General features: G+C 44.8%; 1 protein-coding gene and 2 non-coding genes across 3 annotated transcripts in view; all 3 read right to left on the bottom strand.

Moving 5' to 3' along the window:
- Positions 1-2,372: 2,372 nt before the first annotated feature.
- PTCD3 (pentatricopeptide repeat domain 3) overlaps positions 2,373-20,717 on the bottom strand; it is a 37,595-nt gene continuing 19,250 nt past the window's right edge. Inside the window, exons 11-24 of the mRNA XM_090035350.1 lie at positions 20,567-20,627; positions 20,145-20,227; positions 17,420-17,564; positions 16,255-16,296; positions 15,219-15,305; positions 13,083-13,111; positions 12,336-12,439; positions 9,416-9,494; positions 8,843-8,933; positions 8,159-8,244; positions 6,895-7,025; positions 5,794-5,835; positions 3,834-3,992; positions 2,373-2,968 (exon numbers count right to left, since the gene is read on the bottom strand). Of these exons, the coding sequence (XP_089891476.1) occupies positions 2,914-2,968; positions 3,834-3,992; positions 5,794-5,835; positions 6,895-7,025; positions 8,159-8,244; positions 8,843-8,933; positions 9,416-9,494; positions 12,336-12,439; positions 13,083-13,111; positions 15,219-15,305; positions 16,255-16,296; positions 17,420-17,564; positions 20,145-20,227; positions 20,567-20,627 (1,194 nt within the window). The 3' untranslated portion in view covers positions 2,373-2,913. The remainder of the gene's footprint in view (positions 2,969-3,833; positions 3,993-5,793; positions 5,836-6,894; positions 7,026-8,158; positions 8,245-8,842; positions 8,934-9,415; positions 9,495-12,335; positions 12,440-13,082; positions 13,112-15,218; positions 15,306-16,254; positions 16,297-17,419; positions 17,565-20,144; positions 20,228-20,566; positions 20,628-20,717) is intronic.
- On the bottom strand, positions 14,001-14,131 carry LOC149869980 (small nucleolar RNA SNORD94). Its single transcript, XR_016440912.1, has one exon. It is a non-coding gene; the product is annotated as a small nucleolar RNA SNORD94 (small nucleolar RNA).
- On the bottom strand, positions 20,321-20,465 carry LOC149869981 (small nucleolar RNA SNORD94). The gene has a single exon (XR_016440911.1). It is a non-coding gene; the product is annotated as a small nucleolar RNA SNORD94 (small nucleolar RNA).

Consider the following 20,717-nt stretch of genomic DNA (forward strand, 5'->3'; position numbering starts at 1 on the left):
AGTTTAGGTTCCAAAAAAAAAAAAAAGGTTCCCCTCAACACATGGCTGAAGGAAAAGACTTTGTAATGAGTCTGAAATAACCCAGGCTTGGACAGGACAGTTTCAGCTGCATAGAAAGGATTATCCTTGACCATCATCTGGTTTAATTAGATAATAACTGGGAAGCCATAGACATATCTGTCCCCTCATAATAGAGTTAGCTATGTGTATGGAATTTGGATAGCCTGGGTACTGGCCCTGGGCACTTTATTTTGGAGTGTAATGTTAGCTGGTACCAATCCTTCCAAAGCCAGGTGTAGTAAGAGGCTGACTGCAGTATTTTACTCCTATTAATTCAAGGTCTTAATAATGATAGCAGGTTATAGTCTAAGGCAGTGGTGGTAGGGCTGTGTGAAACAGCACCATTTCATTTCGACTTCTGTTTTGCTGTTTCAAAGAGCCAGTGTTTCGTTTTGTTTCATCAAAGCTGTTTCGCTGTTTTGACGTTTCACCCGTAGGCTATAATGGGGAATCATGAAAGTGCTTATAACTGTCGCTTCTTGCCTGATTCGGATGAAAATTGCAGGGATGGTAGCCCCTTCTTAGGGCATGAAACCTGCCAAGTTTCAAGAAGTGCAGGGGTTTCTGGGAAACCACCTCAAACTGCTAAAAGCAAAACTTGTGCACTTGCCAGCAGCAGCAGCCTCCTGTCATCCCACGCACAGGTCTGGGGACCTGCAGTGCTTGGAGGGCAGGTTGAGCTCTGGGGCTGGCAGGGCTGCTTAGATCCCACCTCCCACCACCAGGCTGCATTCCCAGCTGGCTGTACTCCACCAGCCCCATGGAGCTGAGCCTGGTGGTAGGAGGCAGGGGAGAGCCATTGGCTCTCCCACTGCTGGGCTGAGCTCCCTGGGGCTGGCAGAGTCGCTCAGAGTGCAGCCCTGCCAACCACAGCTCAGCGGATGAAGGCTCTGCAGCCGTACAGAGCTGAGCCTGGCAGGAGGAGGTTGCAGAGAGCCAGTGGTGGAGCCCTGGCAAGCACAGCCTGGCAGCAGGACGCTCCGCAGCCCCAGAGCTGAGCCTGGTAGCAGGAAGCAGGAGAGCACCACTGGCCAGGGCTGTGCTCAGAGCAGCTCTCCCACTGCCGAGCTGAGCAGTGGGGCTAGCAGAGCCACTTGGAGTGCAACCCTGGCTCTCCCCTGCCTTCTGCCCCTGGGCTGCTTTGAAACTTAATGTTTCAAAACTTCTGAAATGTCTCAAGTGCCCTCACTTTGTTTCAAAGCTTTTTGTATGGTTTTGATTTTGCTGTTTTGAGCTTGGAACATGTTGAAACAGCTTAGAAATGAAACGCTCATTGACATTTCACAGAGCCCTACACTTGCCCTGTGGGCTGGATGAGTAGTGCCAGGTCAGTATGTGGGCTCAATTCCAGCACACACACTTCCACAGGGCTGATCCAGCTACATCTGGCTTGGGAATTAAGCAGCAGTCATGTTAACTGCCACTGCTCCCCAGTACCAATTTTCCAAATCTATAGCCAGCTTGGCAGAACTGATGCTGGGATGCTGCAGGCTGGGGGCTGAGCGCTCCTAGTGTAAAGTATTTTGGTGTGACTTAAATGCAAGCCTGCTTGTTTTGTATTTAGATCACCTTGCAGCCAGGAAAGCATCAAGTGTTTGATATCAATTTCTTTTGACTCTTCCTCTTGCTTAAAGTGAGCCATCGCATGTAAAACTTGCTAAAACCACCATCATATTCAACAAAAACTTCCCTGTGTTCATTATCAACAGCAGAACTGGCAAAACCAATGTTTCTTCAGATGCTGCAGTGTTCAAGTTTGTGACAAGTCAAGACTCTAGCTGCACATGTTTCCTGTGCAGTATGTGGCAGAGTAGCCACCTCTAATAATAGATAGGCTAGAGCAGTTTTTGCAGCAAGCTAACAGAGATCCATCTTTCCTGACAGTGGTAGCTAGGGAAGGGAAGAAATGACTGAGCCTCTGCAACACTTCACAACTATCCTCTACAAAACCAGATGAGAAGGATCAAGAACCTCCTCCACCCCAGCCTGAATGGCCAAATGCTGACCTTGAGGCAGCAGGTTAACTGTCACACCAGGTGAACGTGGACAGCTGCCTCAAACAGCTGGGTATGCCTGCTGAGACGCAGGGTCACTCCTACCTCTGCCTTGCAGGAGAGGCCAGAGTCAAGGTCACAGCAGAGGAAGACAGAACTGCAGCATCAAAGGTTGCTGCTCTGTCTGTCCAGCTCCAGACCCCATCTCATTTTTCCCTCCTAGAATTCAGATGTTGGTTTAAGTCCCTTGGAAGACATACTCAAGTTAAGTTCTGAGTGTATATTTCCAGGATACAAAGAGCAGAGCATTGACTAGAGTTGAATTAGGAGCAGCCATTTTTACTCATTAGGAAGTCCCAAACTGTACAGACCATCATCGTACATGGCAGCTATCACAGCTCTACATCTGTAACCCACTGTTCCAGAACAGCAGCTGGGGAAGGATGAGAGAGTCACCCGGTACAAACTGGCATTATTTTGTACAAAGTGGTAGGAATGGATGCAAGAGCAGAGGCTGCATTCAGCAGGTCTGTAAGTTAATCATAGCAGTAGGGTTTGTACAAGTGGTGCATTCCTTCATTGAAGTATGTCCCACCATACACTGGACAAAGTTGGAGTAGGAGGGTTGAAACTTCTCTGCTGGTTCCCAGAAGAGAAGTGCTAGGAGAGCTTGTTCAATCCTCATATAGAACAGCACAAGCTTCTACTATGTTTTATGTCTCACTGGTCCATCAAATCCTTTGTCCCACAATGCTAAACAGTTATTGCCACAGCCCACGCAGTTCTCTTGCTTCCTTTCACTGGGCTCTGGAACGAAGCAGTGAAATGTCTCATTCTTTGTTCGCAAGGCAGATAATCATTAGTCGCTGTCGCTGTCGCTATCACTATCACCGCTAATGTTCTTCAAAAACTTCCTGGAGGACAAAGAAGGAAATTAAAGAGGGTTACAACACATCTGTGCCAGTGGAGATCAGTGCACAGTGAGCTAAACCAAGCTTACTCTACAGCTGTCTGTGCTTCTGCCAGGGGCCAGTAGTAGTCTCCCAATTGGTGACTTCTGTTGGGAGAGAGAAGGAAGTGGACTGGAACAGAAGCCAGACCATGGGCTGGGATTCAAGGGGTTTTCTTTCCTTCCAGGTCCCAGAAAGTTGTTGAGAAGAATTGCTTCACTTAAGCAGCCTTGACTTGAGCTTGCAGATAGCATCATAATTTGAGAGAAGTTTCTCTTAAAAACCAGAAGCGCCTGCTGCTGGCAGCACCTGAGAAGTTCCTGGGATGCCTGAGCACACCACCACCCTTTATCAGTTTTACAGCGGAAAGTCTGTTACCCTAGTGTGACAGAAGCCAGGCATTTCCACCCCTCCTGTTTCCCCCCTCAAAAAAAGTCACTGGGATTTATTTCAGCTTACCCAGAGGAGGCCCAGTGCTGTCCCTGGCAAGTTCACGGTTTCTCCCTGCCTACAGTGAACTGCTCATCTCACCAACTGGGAAATATTTAGAGTGAGCCAAGCCCCACTGGCAAGCAGGCTGAGGGAAGGGGCAATGGATACTGCTGAGCTCACGTGACTTGCTAAGACTTGAACAGCCCGCTTCACAGGGGGTGGGGTGGGAGGGGAGAAGAGTGAAGTGTGGGGTTTCCTCCAATGAGAGAACTGAAGGAAAGACGAAGGCATGTGTTCACAACCAACTCTCTTTTCAGCTCCAGAAAGCCTAAGGGGCAAAGGCTTCCCAAGGTGACGCATGTATTATCATTCATTACAATAAAACAGCTCAGCTTACTTCTCTTCTTCAGAGAGTTCAAACTCCTCCAGCACCCTGCTCGCGAGCTTTGGGGTGGATGGCAAACTAAAGTCAGCAGCCATCTTTACAAGCTGGAGGGCCTGGTCAGGGAGGTTGCTGTGTATGATGCAGTTCAAGACCTCATCCAGCACCAGGACACTGCAAAGGAAAGGACAAGATGAATGCTGAGCCGCTGGCTCACGTAAAGACACTTGGCAGTTCCGGGATGAGATTTCCACAGACACTCAGCCTGGGTGTAACCTTGCCCCTAGTAGTCATTGGGAGTTTTAACCTTTGCCTCTGAAGCAGGTAGGCCTGGGTACCTTTAAAATCCCTTCCTCCATAAAGAAGTTGCTATGTTCTACAGCTAGCAACAGATGTTGCCAATCACAGCTGATCTTCTTCACTAGGCGAAACAAACACATCACCCCTTGTCTCACCTTTGACGATGCAGAAGGGGTGATGTGATCTTCCTGCTTTCCTTGCCCAGCTAGACCCAGGGCATAGGTCTGGCCAAGCAAGGAAAACACAGGCAAGACATCCACTGCAATAAAGTGGTGGAGTCTATTCCCGCCCTGTGTTGCACCACTGATTTTCCTTTCACGTTGCGCAACAATGGGTATCGATGACTACTTGCTCAGCATTTGGGCTGCCACAAAAATGTTAGTGGCACACATGACACATCAGATGACATCAGTTTCCACCAACGTATTGGTGACGCACCTCACCACAACGCAAAGAGAGCCAGGAACCTAAGCTGGCTCCTGGGCAGCTTAGAGGGTCATCTTTAAGCCCTCTATAAACACATCCAGCTGCTACCCTCATTTACTGCACTGCCAAGAACTGGGCCCTGTCTGCTCCAGTGTCCTACTACAGGCCAGGTCCTAGCCTTGGACAAGGCTATGCGTCCTTGAGAACAGGAAGGGGAAGATTTGATTGTGTAAAAGCTCTTTACTGGGCATGCCAGTCAAGAGCTCAGCTGGGCTCTCCGCTTTCCTGAGAGGCAAGAGGAGTGTCTGCAGCAGAAGCTATAGTGAAGACAACAGGAGCTGGATATGGGTCACCTGAAGAGAAGGCAATGCCTACTCCTAGAACAGCCTCCCTCCTTCCATTCATGCTCACAGCTGGTGGCCTCCAAGGACTAGCAGCCATGTTAGAAATGTAGGAAGGGAACTTCCCTTCCTTCTTCTCAGTCCAGAGACCCCTACAGGGGCTCTAACAGCATGGCAGCCTTGAAGCTTCTGTTGGAGCTGCAGGCATTGGGATTTTGTGGAAGATTATACAGGGCCATAGCCTGGAAAATGCAGAACAGCTGCTGCTAGAACTACAGCCACCTTCCACTGCAAGGGCGTGAAGGCAGGCTGGATGCACTTGCCAGAACTGAGGTCCACACTGTCCTGATCAATGCACTCTTACATCAACTGCCAGCACACATACTTTGAGAACCAAAAAGGAATTTCCAAGGTGGGAAACACATTAGTCTTGCTTAAGAATTAAAATATCCCACATTTCAATGATGTTTCTTTCTAGAGTTTCTCAAAAGACTCTGACGCAACACTCCAGATCACCAGTGAAGAATGGCTCCAGCACCACACTGAATTATTAAGCCTAGTCAGTTTGTTACTCCACATCTCAGAGGCTGGTGCAAGAGTGGGGAGGAAAGAACCCCAACTACCTCCATGTTAAAGAGCCCACGAGATGAAATCTCAAGCCCTGCTCTCAAACCAATCTTTGCAGGCTGGCATGGCAGAAAGAGAACCTGTTTTCACTGAGGCAAAACTGGAAGGCTGCCGATCTGGAAGGAGTGCAGATATTACACAAATGCTTTCACATTTACCCCTCTGCTTCTTCAGAGTCAAGCTATGGACTGTCACTACCTCCAGGGGCACAATGCAACACCACCACACCTGCCATGTGAAGTGAAATTACCACCTGAAATGCAAAGATTGAATGAACTCACCTAGGGATGCAATTCTGTTTTGCTAACAGTTCCAGCATGTTCCTGGCCAAGGAGAGAAAACACAAAATGAGATCAGACTCATAAGGTGAACACAGGCTGGGAATAATTGTAACAGGCCCCTCAGCACAGATTTCTGTATGGTCTGTGATCTGGAGAAAAAACTCTGCTTGAAAGGCAGATATTTTAAGTATTCGATCACTGTCATCTGCAGATTACAACTGCCCTATTAGTCAGGCTTCTTTTTGGTTGTTCACATATTGAAAAAAATATAGCTGCAGGCATGTGCACCAAGTGGGTGCTTACAAAGCTAAATACATATACAAATGTTACTAGCTTGGAGTAACTGGTTCAGAGGCATGAACCTGTAGATAACTTCCTACTTCATAAGATGCTACTGAAGTTTAGCTATTATATAAAAGTACCCAGTATTTCTCTGCCTGTTCCCAGAAGCTACTGATCCAAGTGAATTAATGGGAGATTTGACACTGCTGCAATGGCATATGGACTACACCCCAATATGGGGACTGGGCATTTGAAGTCTTGAAATTATGTATTATGCCAGGAGTCCTGAAAGAAAAACCTTTTAAGCATAAAATGTCAACAGACGCTAGCCTTGCAAATGCACTGAGCACATCTGGCATTAAGGTACATGGACATACAAGCACGCAAGACATTTTGTACACTAGCTCAGTGTTTCCCAACCTTTTCCAGCACAATGCACACTTAGATTAATAAAAAATGTCTGTGGCACACCTGCTGAGGCATTTCCCAACCGCATACCTATTGTAGGTCATTGCCATGGCAAAATTCTGCAGCACACTGTTCGTTTCTGATGGTACACTTTTGTGCTGTGGCACACTAGTTGGGAAACACTGCACTAGCTGTTATTTACTTGCATATCACTGTATACAGTAAAAGGCTGTAACTTTGTGCCGAAAAGGAATACAAGCATTAAGTAAAAATACAGCACAAATCTCAACCTCCTGCACGTCACCTATAATAGTTTAAAGGCAATGGTACTATTTCAAGTTCGAGGATTCAAACCCGGAGTTGAAAAAGTTGAGGATGAAAGTAGAACAAGACTTTAACAACTGCACCTACCAGGCATCTTGGGTTCTTCCAGCCCTGGAGAATACTATGGCCATGTCACCCAGAATGCTGGTTGTCCATGTTCCTGAAGCTTCAAAGGTAGATTTGATTTCTGCAGCACAGTTAGCAAACATCATTTGAATCTGTGAAAAGATTGTTCTATTAGCACCAAGATAAAAATGCCTCAATTAGTTAATCACCAACAAAGTTTTCTAGGGCTGATGAGATGGTTTCTTATGTATGAGGAGAGGGCTACCAATTTAACATACTACTGTAGCTGCAAATTGCTGCAAGTCAAACCAAGAAGGAAGGATGCTGCCACGTGAGATCACAGAGAACAACTTCCAATTAAATGTGTCATAAGCATTCACAGTGGAGAACTTCAGGTCTCAAATAGCAGTTAGATGACTACTTCCCCTTGGAAGTTAGTAAGAGTTAAGGACCTAAGCACCACTTGCCTCAGGAAGAAAACTCACCAAATGAAAAAAAAAAACCACAACAAAGAAACCCCACCCACCCACAGGTCATGCTTCTTTCTCATCCGATGAAAGGAAAAAGCAGCAGATGATGCTTATAACCTAGGAAGTCCCTGTGTCTATTGTATTGATCAGAACTTACTTAATCCTCTTGCTGACAGCTCTGTTGACAAAAATCCCCCCACGCAGGCAGTACCCCTAGGTCTGCCATCAGAATTGGGGTTTTATCAACTTCACAGATATTCAGGAGGTTGTGTACAGTTCACTGACAGGAAAGCCACCCTGTCAGCATGCACCAGTTTCCACTCGAGGGCTCTGCCAGTATAGCTGTGGCGGTACTAGTTCTTCACTGCAGATAAGCCCCTAAACTTCACTCAAGCCCCTGGCATGAGTTACACTTCAACTCATTAATTAGGTTTCGTTATCTGGCCACACATTCATGCAATTAACGGTGTAATAAAACGAGAAATAAGCCTCATAATTTTAACACATTTTTTGTGCAATAACTTTGTGGCTGGTTCCTATCATGCCATTAACTGAATATGTAGCCAGGCTGGGGGTCCTGGCTACAGGGTACGCCCCTGCACAAGACTGGTGCAGCTCACAGTAAAGCCCACCTCCTGCAAAAACTGACATATGTAACAACTGAGCATTTGCTATTGGTCTATTAGCACCAGTCAAGATGCAGTTTGATCCCACATCACGGTCTACTACTATACAACCAGGGTTAGATCCTTCACACCCCAACTGGCTACCAAGTCAGGGTGGAGTTTGCCACTCATCTCTTCACTCGCCCTTACCTCCTGTGGGTACAGCTCCCTGGTCATCATAGCCAAAACTTGCTTCAGTAGCTCAGGTCTGAGGATGTAATTAAACTGCTTGAGATCTGAACAAAAGGAAGGAGTGGTTAGCCACTAAACCCTCTCAGAGAATTTACTGCAGTTAAAGCCAGTTCCTGTGTTCCTCAAGTTTCCCTTTTGAGGGGTGAGAGCAGAAAATGGTTTAAATATTTAATCAGCAGCTCAGATTTGAGATCCTGCTCTCCTCTTAACTGTCTGACTTGTCCCAGCCCATATAGGTTACAATTTTTTCCCCCCAGCAGCTGGGTTTTATGTCCCTGTACCAACCACTGTCAAAATTTCAAAGGACATTCATGTTTTCCCTCTAGTTTTGTAGGTCAACACCTACCATCCCTGTTGCTCACTGTTCCCATACCCACCACGATGCAGTGCTGGCCATTGCATTGTGAGGCTTTTTTTTTTTTTTTAACAGTGATAAGCCTGCATTTGGACGATGTGGGTACTAACGAGGCATGACATTACCAGTGTCATGATAATGTCATGATGGTGCCACTACTGCACAACTCTTGGGTTCTCTCCAAAGGCAAACAGTGTTACTATACCCCCACCCCCAACACAAGGAGATGACTCTTTCCCACAGAAAACGAAAGAACCACAGAACAAAGACAAAACCACCCTACTAACCTTCCCAGATCTGCGGGAACATTTCCATGCGGTTAGCCGCCTCCAAAGCTTGAAGTATACTATGCATTATTTTCACAGTTGGGTATATCAGCTGATAAAGAGAGACAGTAATTTAATCCAGCGTGATTGCCATTCTCTTCCACAAATTCTAATATTATAAAAGCCTAAGTCTGTCCGTCTGTCCGTAACACTTTATTCGCACTGACAGAAGGCGGCCTGCCGCCATGATGGTGGGGACACAGGGGACGGAGCTGGGAGTGGGGGGTAGTGAGGCCAATGCAGCTGCCTTGGCCCCCTCCCCTACTTCCTGGAGGCAGCAACAGAGCAAATGGAATTGGGGGGGCACCCTCCACCCTGCAGGTAACATGGGGGTAGGAGAGGGTGAGCGGGCCCAGGCCCAGGCCCAATGCAGCCACAGCAGTGGCTGGGGGAGGAGGCCCAGACCCCAGGCAGTGGGAGGGGAAGGGGGAGCAGGCCCAGATGGGGTGGGCTCCCCTCCCCCAGTCATTCTTGATGGGCAATTGGCTAGTACATTTCATGCCAGTGCTGTCCAGATCCACTAAGATAACTTACCGAAGGGACCATTTCTTTATACCACTTCATGATGACATCAAATTGTTCCATCATGCACAGCAAATTTAAGAATTGTGCACTATATTGTACATAATGGGGGAGAAAAAAGCGATAATTATCATGACTCAGTAATTAGATTTACTAGAGAGTGCAGAACTAATTGTACAGAGCAATGTTCCTTAGAGCGAGCGAGTGATTTCCACAACTCGTAATACGTCAGACATTAAGCCACACAAAATGAATACTTTTGATGTGAGGGGGTTCAGGGCTGATATTCAAGGTGTGGTTGGACTGGTGAGAAATGGAGTGCAAAGTCTTAAGACCCACATGACTCAGTGAATGTTATCTATTTTGCCTTGTAGCACACTGGTTTAAATATTTCAAATTTAGAAACCTTGCACTTGCAGAAGAAACTTTCATAAATGGATGGAATATGACCAAGCCAAAGTTTAGCAACTGAAACAAATTCAGCCTGATACAACAAGTGCTCAATGTTTAAATCCGGCAATTTATATCTCTGGGTTTGCTTAAAACCAGGGACTAATCAGACTCAAGCCAATCATACTATAGACGAGTATTGTTTTGTTGTTACTGGATTCTATTCTATAAAATTTCCAGGGAGGTCTTTAACCAACTTATAGTAGTAGGTTTTCCTTCCAGTCACTCATACATTTCTCCAGCTCTTTCTACTATGGTCAATATTCACTGACCAAGAACCACACTGGCAGACATTTCTTAGCTGCTACAGCTAGAATTGCTAATCGCTAAAGTAGGAATGGTGAGGAAGAATGGGGATCTGGCCAACTTAATTCCAAGGCCCAGCTCCTCCAACAAAGAGCCTACTGTGAGGTAGCTCTAAAAGGATGGAGAATTAGTTAAGCTGCATCAGGGCAGAGGGCATGTCAGGTAGCATGTCTTATGCCAGGTCGTAACATGAAAGTTGGCAGTACCTCTGCAGAGGAAGAGTAGACACTCTGGGGATTACCAGCCTATAAGGAGCAGCAACCAATCCCTGAGAGGAAGGGCAGATTAAAATTTCTGAATAAAGAGGGAAGACTCCATGGATGCTAGAGTTCGTTATAAACCAACAAAGGATGACCTGAGGCCAGTCATGCCAAAATGACACCATTTCACAACAAGAAGGGGAAAGCCTAGGCTAGAAGCCCATCCTAGTTCAGTGGTAAAGAAAAGGGAATACTTAGAAATAAAAAATAAAATCAGAAAAGAATCATAGAATCATCAAAGTAGGGTCGGCAGGGACCTTATAGATCTTCAAGTCCAACCCCCTGCCAGGGCAGGAGAAAAAAAAAATGGGCTCAAAAAGAATGAGAACTTCTGGTTGATATCATGTGATAAGCTACTGAAGTAAGAAGCTACAGACAAGCAGGGAAAAATAATCCCTGTCTGGCAAGCTGGGGACAACGAGAAGCTGGTTGGGTATAAGAGAAACAGATGAAACTGGGTCTTTCGATCGCTCGGGGATCAGTATTAAGTCTGATGTCATTCAACATTTTCATTGGTTATCTGGAAGCAAACGTGAGAATGCTCCTGCTAAAGCGTGTGAAAAAGATCTGGCAGAATGATCAATGAATGTGAACACAGGCCATCCCTATAGGAGGAAATGCTAGTCCTGAAAGAGAGATACAAGGTTCATGGTGGCAGACAACTGAACACAAATTTGCAGTTGTGCTGCAAAAAAGTAACATGATCTTTGAATGTATAAAAGTGACAGAGTTAAGAGTAGGAATAAGACCAATCTCATCTCAGTGTGTAGCATTTCTTGAAGTTCATACCAGAAAACTACATGCAGTCCTCCAATTTGACACATTGTAGCTGGAAGAGAGTGGCGGAGATACAGGAGAACAATGGAAGAGCCAGAGAAAACACCATACAGTGAAATTCAAAGACCTCCAGCCACTTCTCTTTATCTAAAAGACCACTGACAGCAGATATGATTGGCGTTAAGTATTAGGATTGCTGTCAGGAGAAGACAGTGGATGCTGAAAACCACAGTGCATTAAAAATATCAGAGGGAACAATGACAAGAGCAAATGACTCGAGGAGGAAGCCAAACAAATTAAAAAATGTAACATTCTTGGCATCCTCAAGTCAAGAATAGGAAAAGGGGAACAAGCCAAAGAATTTCCTTGTTCGCACACGCTACAATCTAGCTGATGTTTAAGAAAGGCTTCCTCTGCGTATATAGCTCCGATTCTGAGTGCTCAATAACTTAAATATAGTAAGGCAATTCTTTAAAAACAAACAAACAAACGAGGGCCGGTTTTGATAGGCCTCACTGGAATGCTGACCAACTGCTCTCACGAATACTTTGCTAAAGCATTAGTCAGATTTGGCCTGACCAGCATACCCGACTGATGCATGAACTCTTTATGCAAGTAAAACCTGGCACATGGCCCAGATGGGCACTCCTGCCAGAAGATGACGGGAGATGGCTGTATAAGATGTAAGACAGTTCAGTACCAGGATGATACCTAGGTAACCAGGGAACACCCAGGTCAGGATGTGAAACAACCCCATGGAACAGGACAGTTTAAGATGGAATGTAATATAATTTGTTTTGATCACTATATAAAAGGAAGGCTGGAAAGTATGGGAAAATTTGTAGTGGCCTAGGGGAGCCTGTCCAATTACCCTGTCACAGATATAAATGCCTTAACTCCTAGTCTGATGTATTTGTTAAGTCAAAACATGTTAGGGCTGTGCTTGTAGACAATCAGCCTGGCTGAATCTTTGCCACTGATCCAAGTCTGTGTTTGTTCTTTAGGACAAGATTCACGCTGGAGACACTGCAGCTCCTGAGACTTCAACACTGACAGCATATCAGTAACACCCAAAGAGGACAACAGCAACCACAATACTAGTAACATACAACACTTTTGAATATATTAAAGGCACTCACCAATATACATATTGCTGACCCACAGGCAAAAATTTCCAGCTGCCTCCCATCTCCAAAACCCTATGCACTCTATATGCAAGCTTCAAATCCTTGAGATTCACACACTGCAGGGTGGGGGGAGAAAAACAACCTTGAAACAACACTGCTATCACATCTTTCTCTGAACAGCAGCCCAAAAAGTGACAGCCAATATTCAGAGGATGGTTTAAAGGCAAGGTGTAATTTAGCACAGCAATGGGTTAATTGTTTTTCTGGAGCCAAAACATGAATGCATACCCCTCATTGCCTTCATTTAATGGCAATCCCTCCCCACCCAAACTGCTGCCTAGGTTTCTGGTGATACATGACCACAAAAGCAGGTATGAAGAGTGTTAACTGAGTAGAAAGGACATGAGGAAGCCTAAAGATCCAAGCCAGAAAAAAAAAAAAATCTCTTAAATCAGTTTCTCATGCTGGACTTGTCCCAAAATCACAGCCCGTAGGGTTCATGTGTCCCCAGTTCACTGGCTAACATTGAGAATTTCAGATTGGGAAATATAAATGAATAGGAGATAAAAGGTTACAGAAGGTAAATGAGGTTGGTGGAGAAGAATAGACAAGCAAGGAAAATGGATATAGTGTGGAAGTGCTCTGGGGAACAGGTCTGGAATACCCACAGGCAACAGCAACCTAGATTCAGGGGGCAGATAGAAAAGTGTACCTAAATGTCTTTACAAAACATGTTAAAATCAGGCACTGGCTACTTACCACTTTCATAGCCGAGGTAAAGAAATTGGCTGTAAAACAGAAAAGTTATCTGTAAATGTTTAATTTTGGAGAGATATTTACTAGTTCACTAACTTCACAGAAGATAAAGGCTTAACTGCAAGGACCTCCGATAGTAGCCAGCACCCTAGAGACCACCTGTATGACCACAGTTTTTAGGGACAGAACTATGCAGAGAACCGCAGATTCAAGATCAGGAAAGCTTTATGAAAGCTGTTTTCTTCAAAACAGTAGTTTATCACTCAGAACTACTTATTTCCCATCTCATGCCCCTTAATGAATATGCACCTGCATAAGGAGAAGCTCTTCCCTGTGCTACATGAACTGTAGAAAAGTGTACCTAGCACATCAGTAAGACTCCTAAAATACCAAGGAAACCTACTTCCTTCCACCCCAAAAGACAAAGAAGCCACAACAGGCAGGACTACGGTGAAAAGCAACCGGTCAGGGTAGGTAACTTAACTGCAGCTTGGGCTGCAGAAGTCTGCCTAGAAGTTTCTGAAAGCAGGTTTAGAGTAGGAGATGCTGTTACAATAGAGGCTGGAATAATGTTTACCTACAGGCAATATAAATAATCTAAGAACTTAAATGCAATTCAACGAAGACCACGCTGGGAAAACACCATTTTCCAGGCACTTGAAAGGTCTTTAAGCCAGACGGACACTATTTTGCTCTTTAAATGATTAGAACAAACGTATCTCTGCAAACGCCCACAAGACCTTTTAGGACAAATCAAGAATTTGTGGTGAACACCTGACACTGACTGGCCTGGGTTTTAGCCTGCAATGAAGGAAAAGGAACAAGGTTCAATTTTATTTAAAGTGCTAAAGCCAGATGAGTGACTGGAAGTCTCCAAAGACTAACAGAAATCCTACCTGCATGTATTTGTTTTAGATTAACGCAGCTCAGACTTAGGCACAAGTCTCACGTAAACATTCTCCATTTTCTACCATGTGTAGGAGAGAAACATTTACACCCAGCTCTCATGATTCAGCTGAGGTCTGTAACCCTGCATCAACCATCATTAATGCATTCAAAAGCGACCCCTTTACTGAAAGTCTAAAGGAGCCTGTGCACAGCACATAAGAGTCTGCAAAGTGAGAGCTTCTGTTCTGCCAGGGAGTGCTTGCTTGTTACCAGCACTTCATCCAGTCTGTCTCATGTGGTGTCTGATGCCTTGCACTCACATCAGACTAGTGCCAAAAGCAAGAAAGAATCAACAATGTGTCCTCACTGCCAACTCAGAATGCACCAAGATGCCACAGTTGTGAATGAGACTGAGGCCCTTAATTCCTGGGACAGCATGAATGAAGGGGTACAAAGCTCAGCTGGAAGAGACCCCTGTGGCCAAAGTATGTGAAGGAATAAGCAGGATAAAAACTTTAATGTAAAATAGTCATATGGACTAAGATGAGGCAGTGCAGCAGACAAGCCCTTTAAATATTAGTTTTTAAGGGTGAAGGAAGTTTGTAGCAGAGTAGATCTGGAAGACTATGGAAATTTAACACCCGATAATCTGAGGTCAAAAACAGCCATGCTCAGGGAAAGTATGAGTTTCTTTACTTCCAAAATCAGACTGAGGAGCACAGTGTAGGAGTTTGTTCATCTGAAGTACATGCACTATGCTGGACAACACTGATCACATTTGGTCAGGGAATAATGATAAAATCATGCCAGACATTCTGAACCTTCCTTCTCCACCTAGATGAGATTAGTTTTCTGATGTATACTTTTTCCAACACAAAGTTTCATATCATTACCAGGACAGGAATAGGAAGAGTTCAGAACAACCAGACATTCAACACTGCAGTCTAAACCTATCTCCAGGGGCTTTCTGGAGATGCTGGCAGATGTTCATCAGCAAATCCCAACATGTTGATGATGTTTGTGACGCTGCCTCAACCTTGTGCTCCGATAGGCAGTGTCCTCCATAGAAGGGACTGTTCTGTCAATAATGCGAAGCCCCTCATGTTACACTGGGTTTTATGGTCTTTTTCAGAAATCAGGACTGTTTGGGCAGGGATGGCAAAAACAGCAAGCTGGCAGCTCAGCTTCTTCCTGCTGGGCAATGTGCTCACGTATTTCATGCCAGTTTGTTAGATATGCTGAAGTACATACGATCATCTGGGTCCTGAAGAACAAAACTCTTCTTTTCAACTTCATTCAGCACATCTATGACTTTTCCTACGCCTCGTGGAAATGCAGCTGCAGGACAAACAACATACGTTAGAAATTAGCCCTACTGCATGGGTTTATAGGAGGTGCAGCAGGCAGCCAGAGATCCCAGAGACAGCTCAAGCAACATTGTTCCCATTTCTCCTTCCCACCATTGTTTTGCCACTCCAAATCAGCTATAGTTTTGCTTATGTTAAAAGCTGCCCATCTTGCACTGGATTTATGCAGTACAATGGGATAGAAGATCTTCAGGGTCTGCAAGACGTTTTGAGATTCCTACTCTAAGACCAAGCAAACAAGCTGGTAAGAGAGTGGGCTCACTGCAAAAGACAACAGTGCAGGACAACAGAGTCCAGACACCTAGATCACACACTAATGTGGCTGTCACATCTCATGGCTTATAGCGTAACTGCTGTTCCTTTCTCCTCTGCACCCAAGAATTGACAACTGCAGCATGTGTGGCGAATCCCACTGGCTAGGCCTTTCTCCAGCCATGCTGCAGGACAGCATCATAAGCAGCACACTACCAGGAGGTGCAGATCCCCTCCATCTACTTTCTCCATGGCGTATAACAAACCACCTCAACATTTGCTCAGATAAGGCAAATAGATGCAGCTTCTTAAATCTCTAAGACAGATTTTTCCCTAGACCTCTAATCATTCATGTAACAGCTAATGGAAAGCTCCTGTCAAACAGCATATCTGACTCTACAGAAAAGCAAGTTGTGTTGGCTTAGTCAAATACATGTGGCATTCTGTATGAAAAAGAAAGGGAATCTTCTGGGGAAAGGGAAAGAAATTCTCCAGGCAGAAGGAATTGTCCCTTTTCTACCAAATGGGTTAGCTTTTGCTAGAGAGCTATTTTCTCACTAAAAAACAATTGGGCAGCACTGTACTCTTTCAAATAGCACTGTAAATAGCTTGAAGTGCTTGGAGCACATATCCAATAGGCATAGTACAAGCTTATTTATTATACATACCAAATATTTCAAGGATATGCATATATGTTGCAAGGCTGGGTTCTGAAATGCAGACATACAGAAGTCAGAGGTAGGCAAGGCTTTACAACTGAACTCTAAAGTATAAGTGAAGAGTTACACTTCCTAAGTAGTTTTTTAAATCTTTCCCATGGGTGGACCATGAACAAACCACTCAAAATTTTCCCAGGTAAGTTAAATAGATTCAGCTTCTAAAATGTCTAAAATATGAGGCACATTTTCCCCCAGACCTCTACTCAGCCATGTAATTATTTTTTGAATTTTCGCCTCAACCTCTTTTGAGGAGGTAAGTGAATCTCAATAAAGCAGTATCTGGTTTGACAGGAGCAACTTGGCAAGATATCATCTAACATGTGAAACCAAAAGTGACTTTTATAAATTAATTCACGTACAAAAAACACAAATGGATGCCTGAACAGCAGGAAATACTAACTGAAGGTAAAAGAACCGTCCCCCGCCCAAATTATTGTTAGCATTATGGTAGAGACAAAGATCTCTTTGGGTCATATCTTTTCCTGGACCGACTGCATAGCTGGGATAGAGTTAGACAAGCTTTTGAATGCAAGATGTTCTTGCATCCAAGAGAAAAGAAATATGATAGCATTGTAAAGGCCACAGTTAAGGTAAGCCTCAGCATGCTAAGCATTTTATGTTCATACAGGTACACAGAGACGGTCTGAAGTTCTTTCTCTCCCTAAAGAATTTCAGCCTAAATTGATAATGATACCAACTATATTGCACAGATGTAACCAAAGTTTACCTTGTACAAGTCACACAGTGTTTCCATTCTAAATGCTCAATGTCTGTTCATAGATAAAGTCTCTGAAGCATCAATTTCTATCACGGCATCAATTAAAGTGTCCTTTGGAAACAGGAATTGAAACTGGGCTGGGAATCTGATATCAGGGTTCAAATTCAGTGCTCTAGCACCGATCTGCTGGGTGACCTTGGCTAAGACACTTCACCCTTCATGCCTTATTTGTAAAAAGGGGAGGGAGGTACTGTCCTCCATCATGCACTTTTGTCTACAGATCTTAAAACAACATATCAGAATTGAGCTTTCTTTTATTCTTCCCTTCATGTTAAGCAGAAGTAGCTATTTTGGAAGTAACATTAGAAATGAGAAGTAGATTTGGGATTCTCTTACCTATATTAATTGCTTTCATTTCATTCAGTACCTTTGAGGAAACACTCCTTCCCAGGCCACCACAATATTTCAGACTTTTCAGTATATTATTGAACGTTAACACATTGGGTTGCACATTCTGTTGAGCCATGCAATTCAGCAGGTCCTGAACAAAAACAAAGAAATACACCCCAACTCACAGGATCACCACACTTTTACTGCTCACAAGTTAGCATTTCTGTATCACTGTAGATGCATTTGTGCCATCTTTTATCCTGTTGCTCCAATGCCAGCAGATAACTGCTGGCTTTCTATATTTACATGTAGAACAGCTGTATGTTTTCTTAGTGAATATACCCACATAATGGACACCAATGGCAACGTTTCCAATTTTCCTTCTAGTCTTTCTTGCCAAGGCTCTCCTGTATTGTCCCAACTCCCTACATAACTTTCATGAACACAAATTTCTTTAAATAAATAAATAAGTGAAGAAAAATGCTTTTATTTCCCAGCTCAATTCCATACCCATTCTCCTAACCACCTACTTCTGAACTTTTGTTCGTGTCCATGCAGGGCAATCCCTTGCCGAGTAATATTAAACTATTGTTTTTTTGCTACTCTTCCACAAAAAGCAAATGTTTGCATTTAAATTGGGACTACTTCCTATGGCTAAGGACAAATTTATATATAAACCAGTTTAAGTGATCAGAAACCAGTTTAAACCTGTAACATAAACAGAAGTTCAGTGCACATACACTGCTTTTGAAATGGCCAAAAGCAATTTAAGATACATCTGGATGGATATAGCATAAGACTTTTGGCAGGCCAGTAGGGGGTGCTCCTGCACTGAGTCACCTGCCTCACTATGCCTGACCAAAAACTAAGCTTTGGATGTCTCCTCTGGGGCACCTGTCTGACCAACCCCCTTCTTGGAACACACCCGCAAGCCTGGGGTAACTGCCACCGCCACCACCACCTGGGCCCTGGTCTTTGTTAGGGCTCTGTGCAGCCCGGGGTACACAGACCCTGCAGACCTTGGGGGTGCTTAGCCCACCATGGTATCTCAGGGTGCTTCTTTTAGCATAAAGTATTCACAAGTAGCTTTTTGTACAGAAGGAAAAAGCCACACCCACATTAGCCAGCCGAGCGAAGGGGGCTTTAAAGGCTAGTCTCATCCTCATAAGCATTTACAGCACGGCATGCTATAACAGATGGCTTTACTGATCAAAGAGGGAGAGCCTGGGTAAAAGATATAAAACAGAGAAATATCCAAAGAAAAGAAAAACATCTTGAGCAAAACAGAATAGGCTTGTTGGCCTTTTGATGTGCGTCTAGATTACTTCATCCTAAATTACTGGCTAAATTTCAGGTAAGTTACTTGCAAATTCATCCAGTCTGATGGAGCTCTGGAGGCTTTTTGCTTGCTTCAGTATCCCATAAGATGTCTAACCTCCCAAAATGGAGTGACCCCTTTTTAAAACTTTTGTGACTTCATCACTAAGTCCCAACCCGAAACAGGCAGTATTGGAGGCAGACCAATCCTCAGGTAGAGAGACTAGGTCACCACGTTGTTTGGCAGGAAAAGCTCAGGACAAAGGAGAAGCAAGCTCCCCCTCCCTTCCTAGGGAATCTTCATAACCTAGTCACCCAGCCTGACCAGGCTGAAAGAGGGGCTGGGCAGACTCAGAGCAGGGAGGCAGACAAAAAGGACGATTTCTTCACAAGAAATAACTGTTTCAAGTCAAACTGGGTTATGGAACTTCCGTCCCAGAACCCATCCCGATAAAAGTTAAGTCCGTCCCCCAGCATCCCAAGATGCTTTGCAGCCATGGGCTGTGCCATCTGCTCCAGTGGAGCAGGGCTGGCCCTGCCCCCAGCTGTCTCAGAGCTTTGGTAGTAAGCCTTTGCTCCCCAGTGCCCACTTTCCTTGCAGCTGGGAGCCAAGATGAGATGCCCACAGCCTCACCCCTGCCTCAAGTCCCAGGCCCCATCCCACCCCTCGGAAACTGATAGCAAAGGAGTAGGCAAGGCTGGGACAATCCAAGCCAGACTCAGAGGTGCAGGGGTATGAAAAGTCTGTCTCCCCACACCCGGGGAGCTCCCCACCACCACACTGAGCAGATCCCAGCTGGGTGAGCAGGGGGTGCATTCCCACTCCCTAAGGCAGAGGCTGAGGAAGGGATGGAGCTGGGACAATCTCAGCCTGGTTCTGGGCTTGGAAAGGGGGGGCAGGGGTCCTCAGTGGGGGATTTCCCCATGCTGCCCAGACCACAGCTGCAGGAGCCAGTGCCTGCTTGGGGGTGCATCCCCCCGACCCAAAGCAGGAGCTGGGGAGATACTGGCTGCCAGACATACATCCTCATCTCTTAATCAGTGGTGGAAGGTTAAGCCATCAGATAATCAAGCCTGGGCTATTGCAGTGCTGGGTCTGGCAGCCTTAGGAGTGCCCCCAGGCTCCTGGCCTGAGCCATTGCAGGCTTCTGCCCGTCTTGGCCACCCAGACAGTGAACATCAGTTCAGTTTGTTACTGGTTCAATCTATGCAGCTTAGAAAAACCTGCAAAGATTTAAGTAATTTTGCCCTGGGCTTTTTTAACCCCTTTGCTTAGCCTATGTGATCATTAAGCAAATTAAGACCTTGTTATAAAGTCTTGATTTCTAGCTTTAATCAAAATCAACACACTTCTGTTTACATCACAAAAAAAATAAAATAAAAAAAATCAGCCTTGTATTCTCTATCTCCTTACCTTAATAACTTCCCATTTGTCAAAGAATGTTTCTCTTATTCTTGCGACTGCTAAGATTAGTGCGTTGAAGGTATCTACATCGGCTGGAAAATTTCAGACAGTTCATTTCATGAGGAAATGGCTAAATTTTTTACAGAGAAATATATTCTGTACATAGCAGTGCCACTTATTCTAATATGGCTCAGCGTCAGGCAGAATTCTCATGTGAACTTGTTTCCAGGCAGCCAACCACATGTCAGCCACACTGAAAAGACCAGAGTTCACATTCAGCTCCCATGATCTAGCTGAGGTCCGTACCCCTGCGCCAATCATCACAGCCATGAAAAAAAATATTCCAGAAGCCTGGATTAAAAGTAACAGTAGATAAAGACCAACATCACTCTGCCATCTTTTACAGAAAAACATGACAGAGGTAGACTCACCCCTGTGCCTTTCATTCAGCAAGTCTGTATACATGACAAAAGCCTTCTGATAAGCCCCATGCTGAGGAGAGAAAAGTATTTAAGAGATCACTATCGGGAAAGAAGGGGAGGGGAAGCCAAACCAAAACTGCCCTCCTCTGGATACCGTAAC

Source organism: Crocodylus siamensis, chromosome 2, assembly GCF_052110815.1.
Source record: "Crocodylus siamensis isolate JL-2025a chromosome 2, ASM5211081v1, whole genome shotgun sequence".
NCBI classification, from domain to species: Eukaryota; Metazoa; Chordata; order Crocodylia; family Crocodylidae; genus Crocodylus; species Crocodylus siamensis.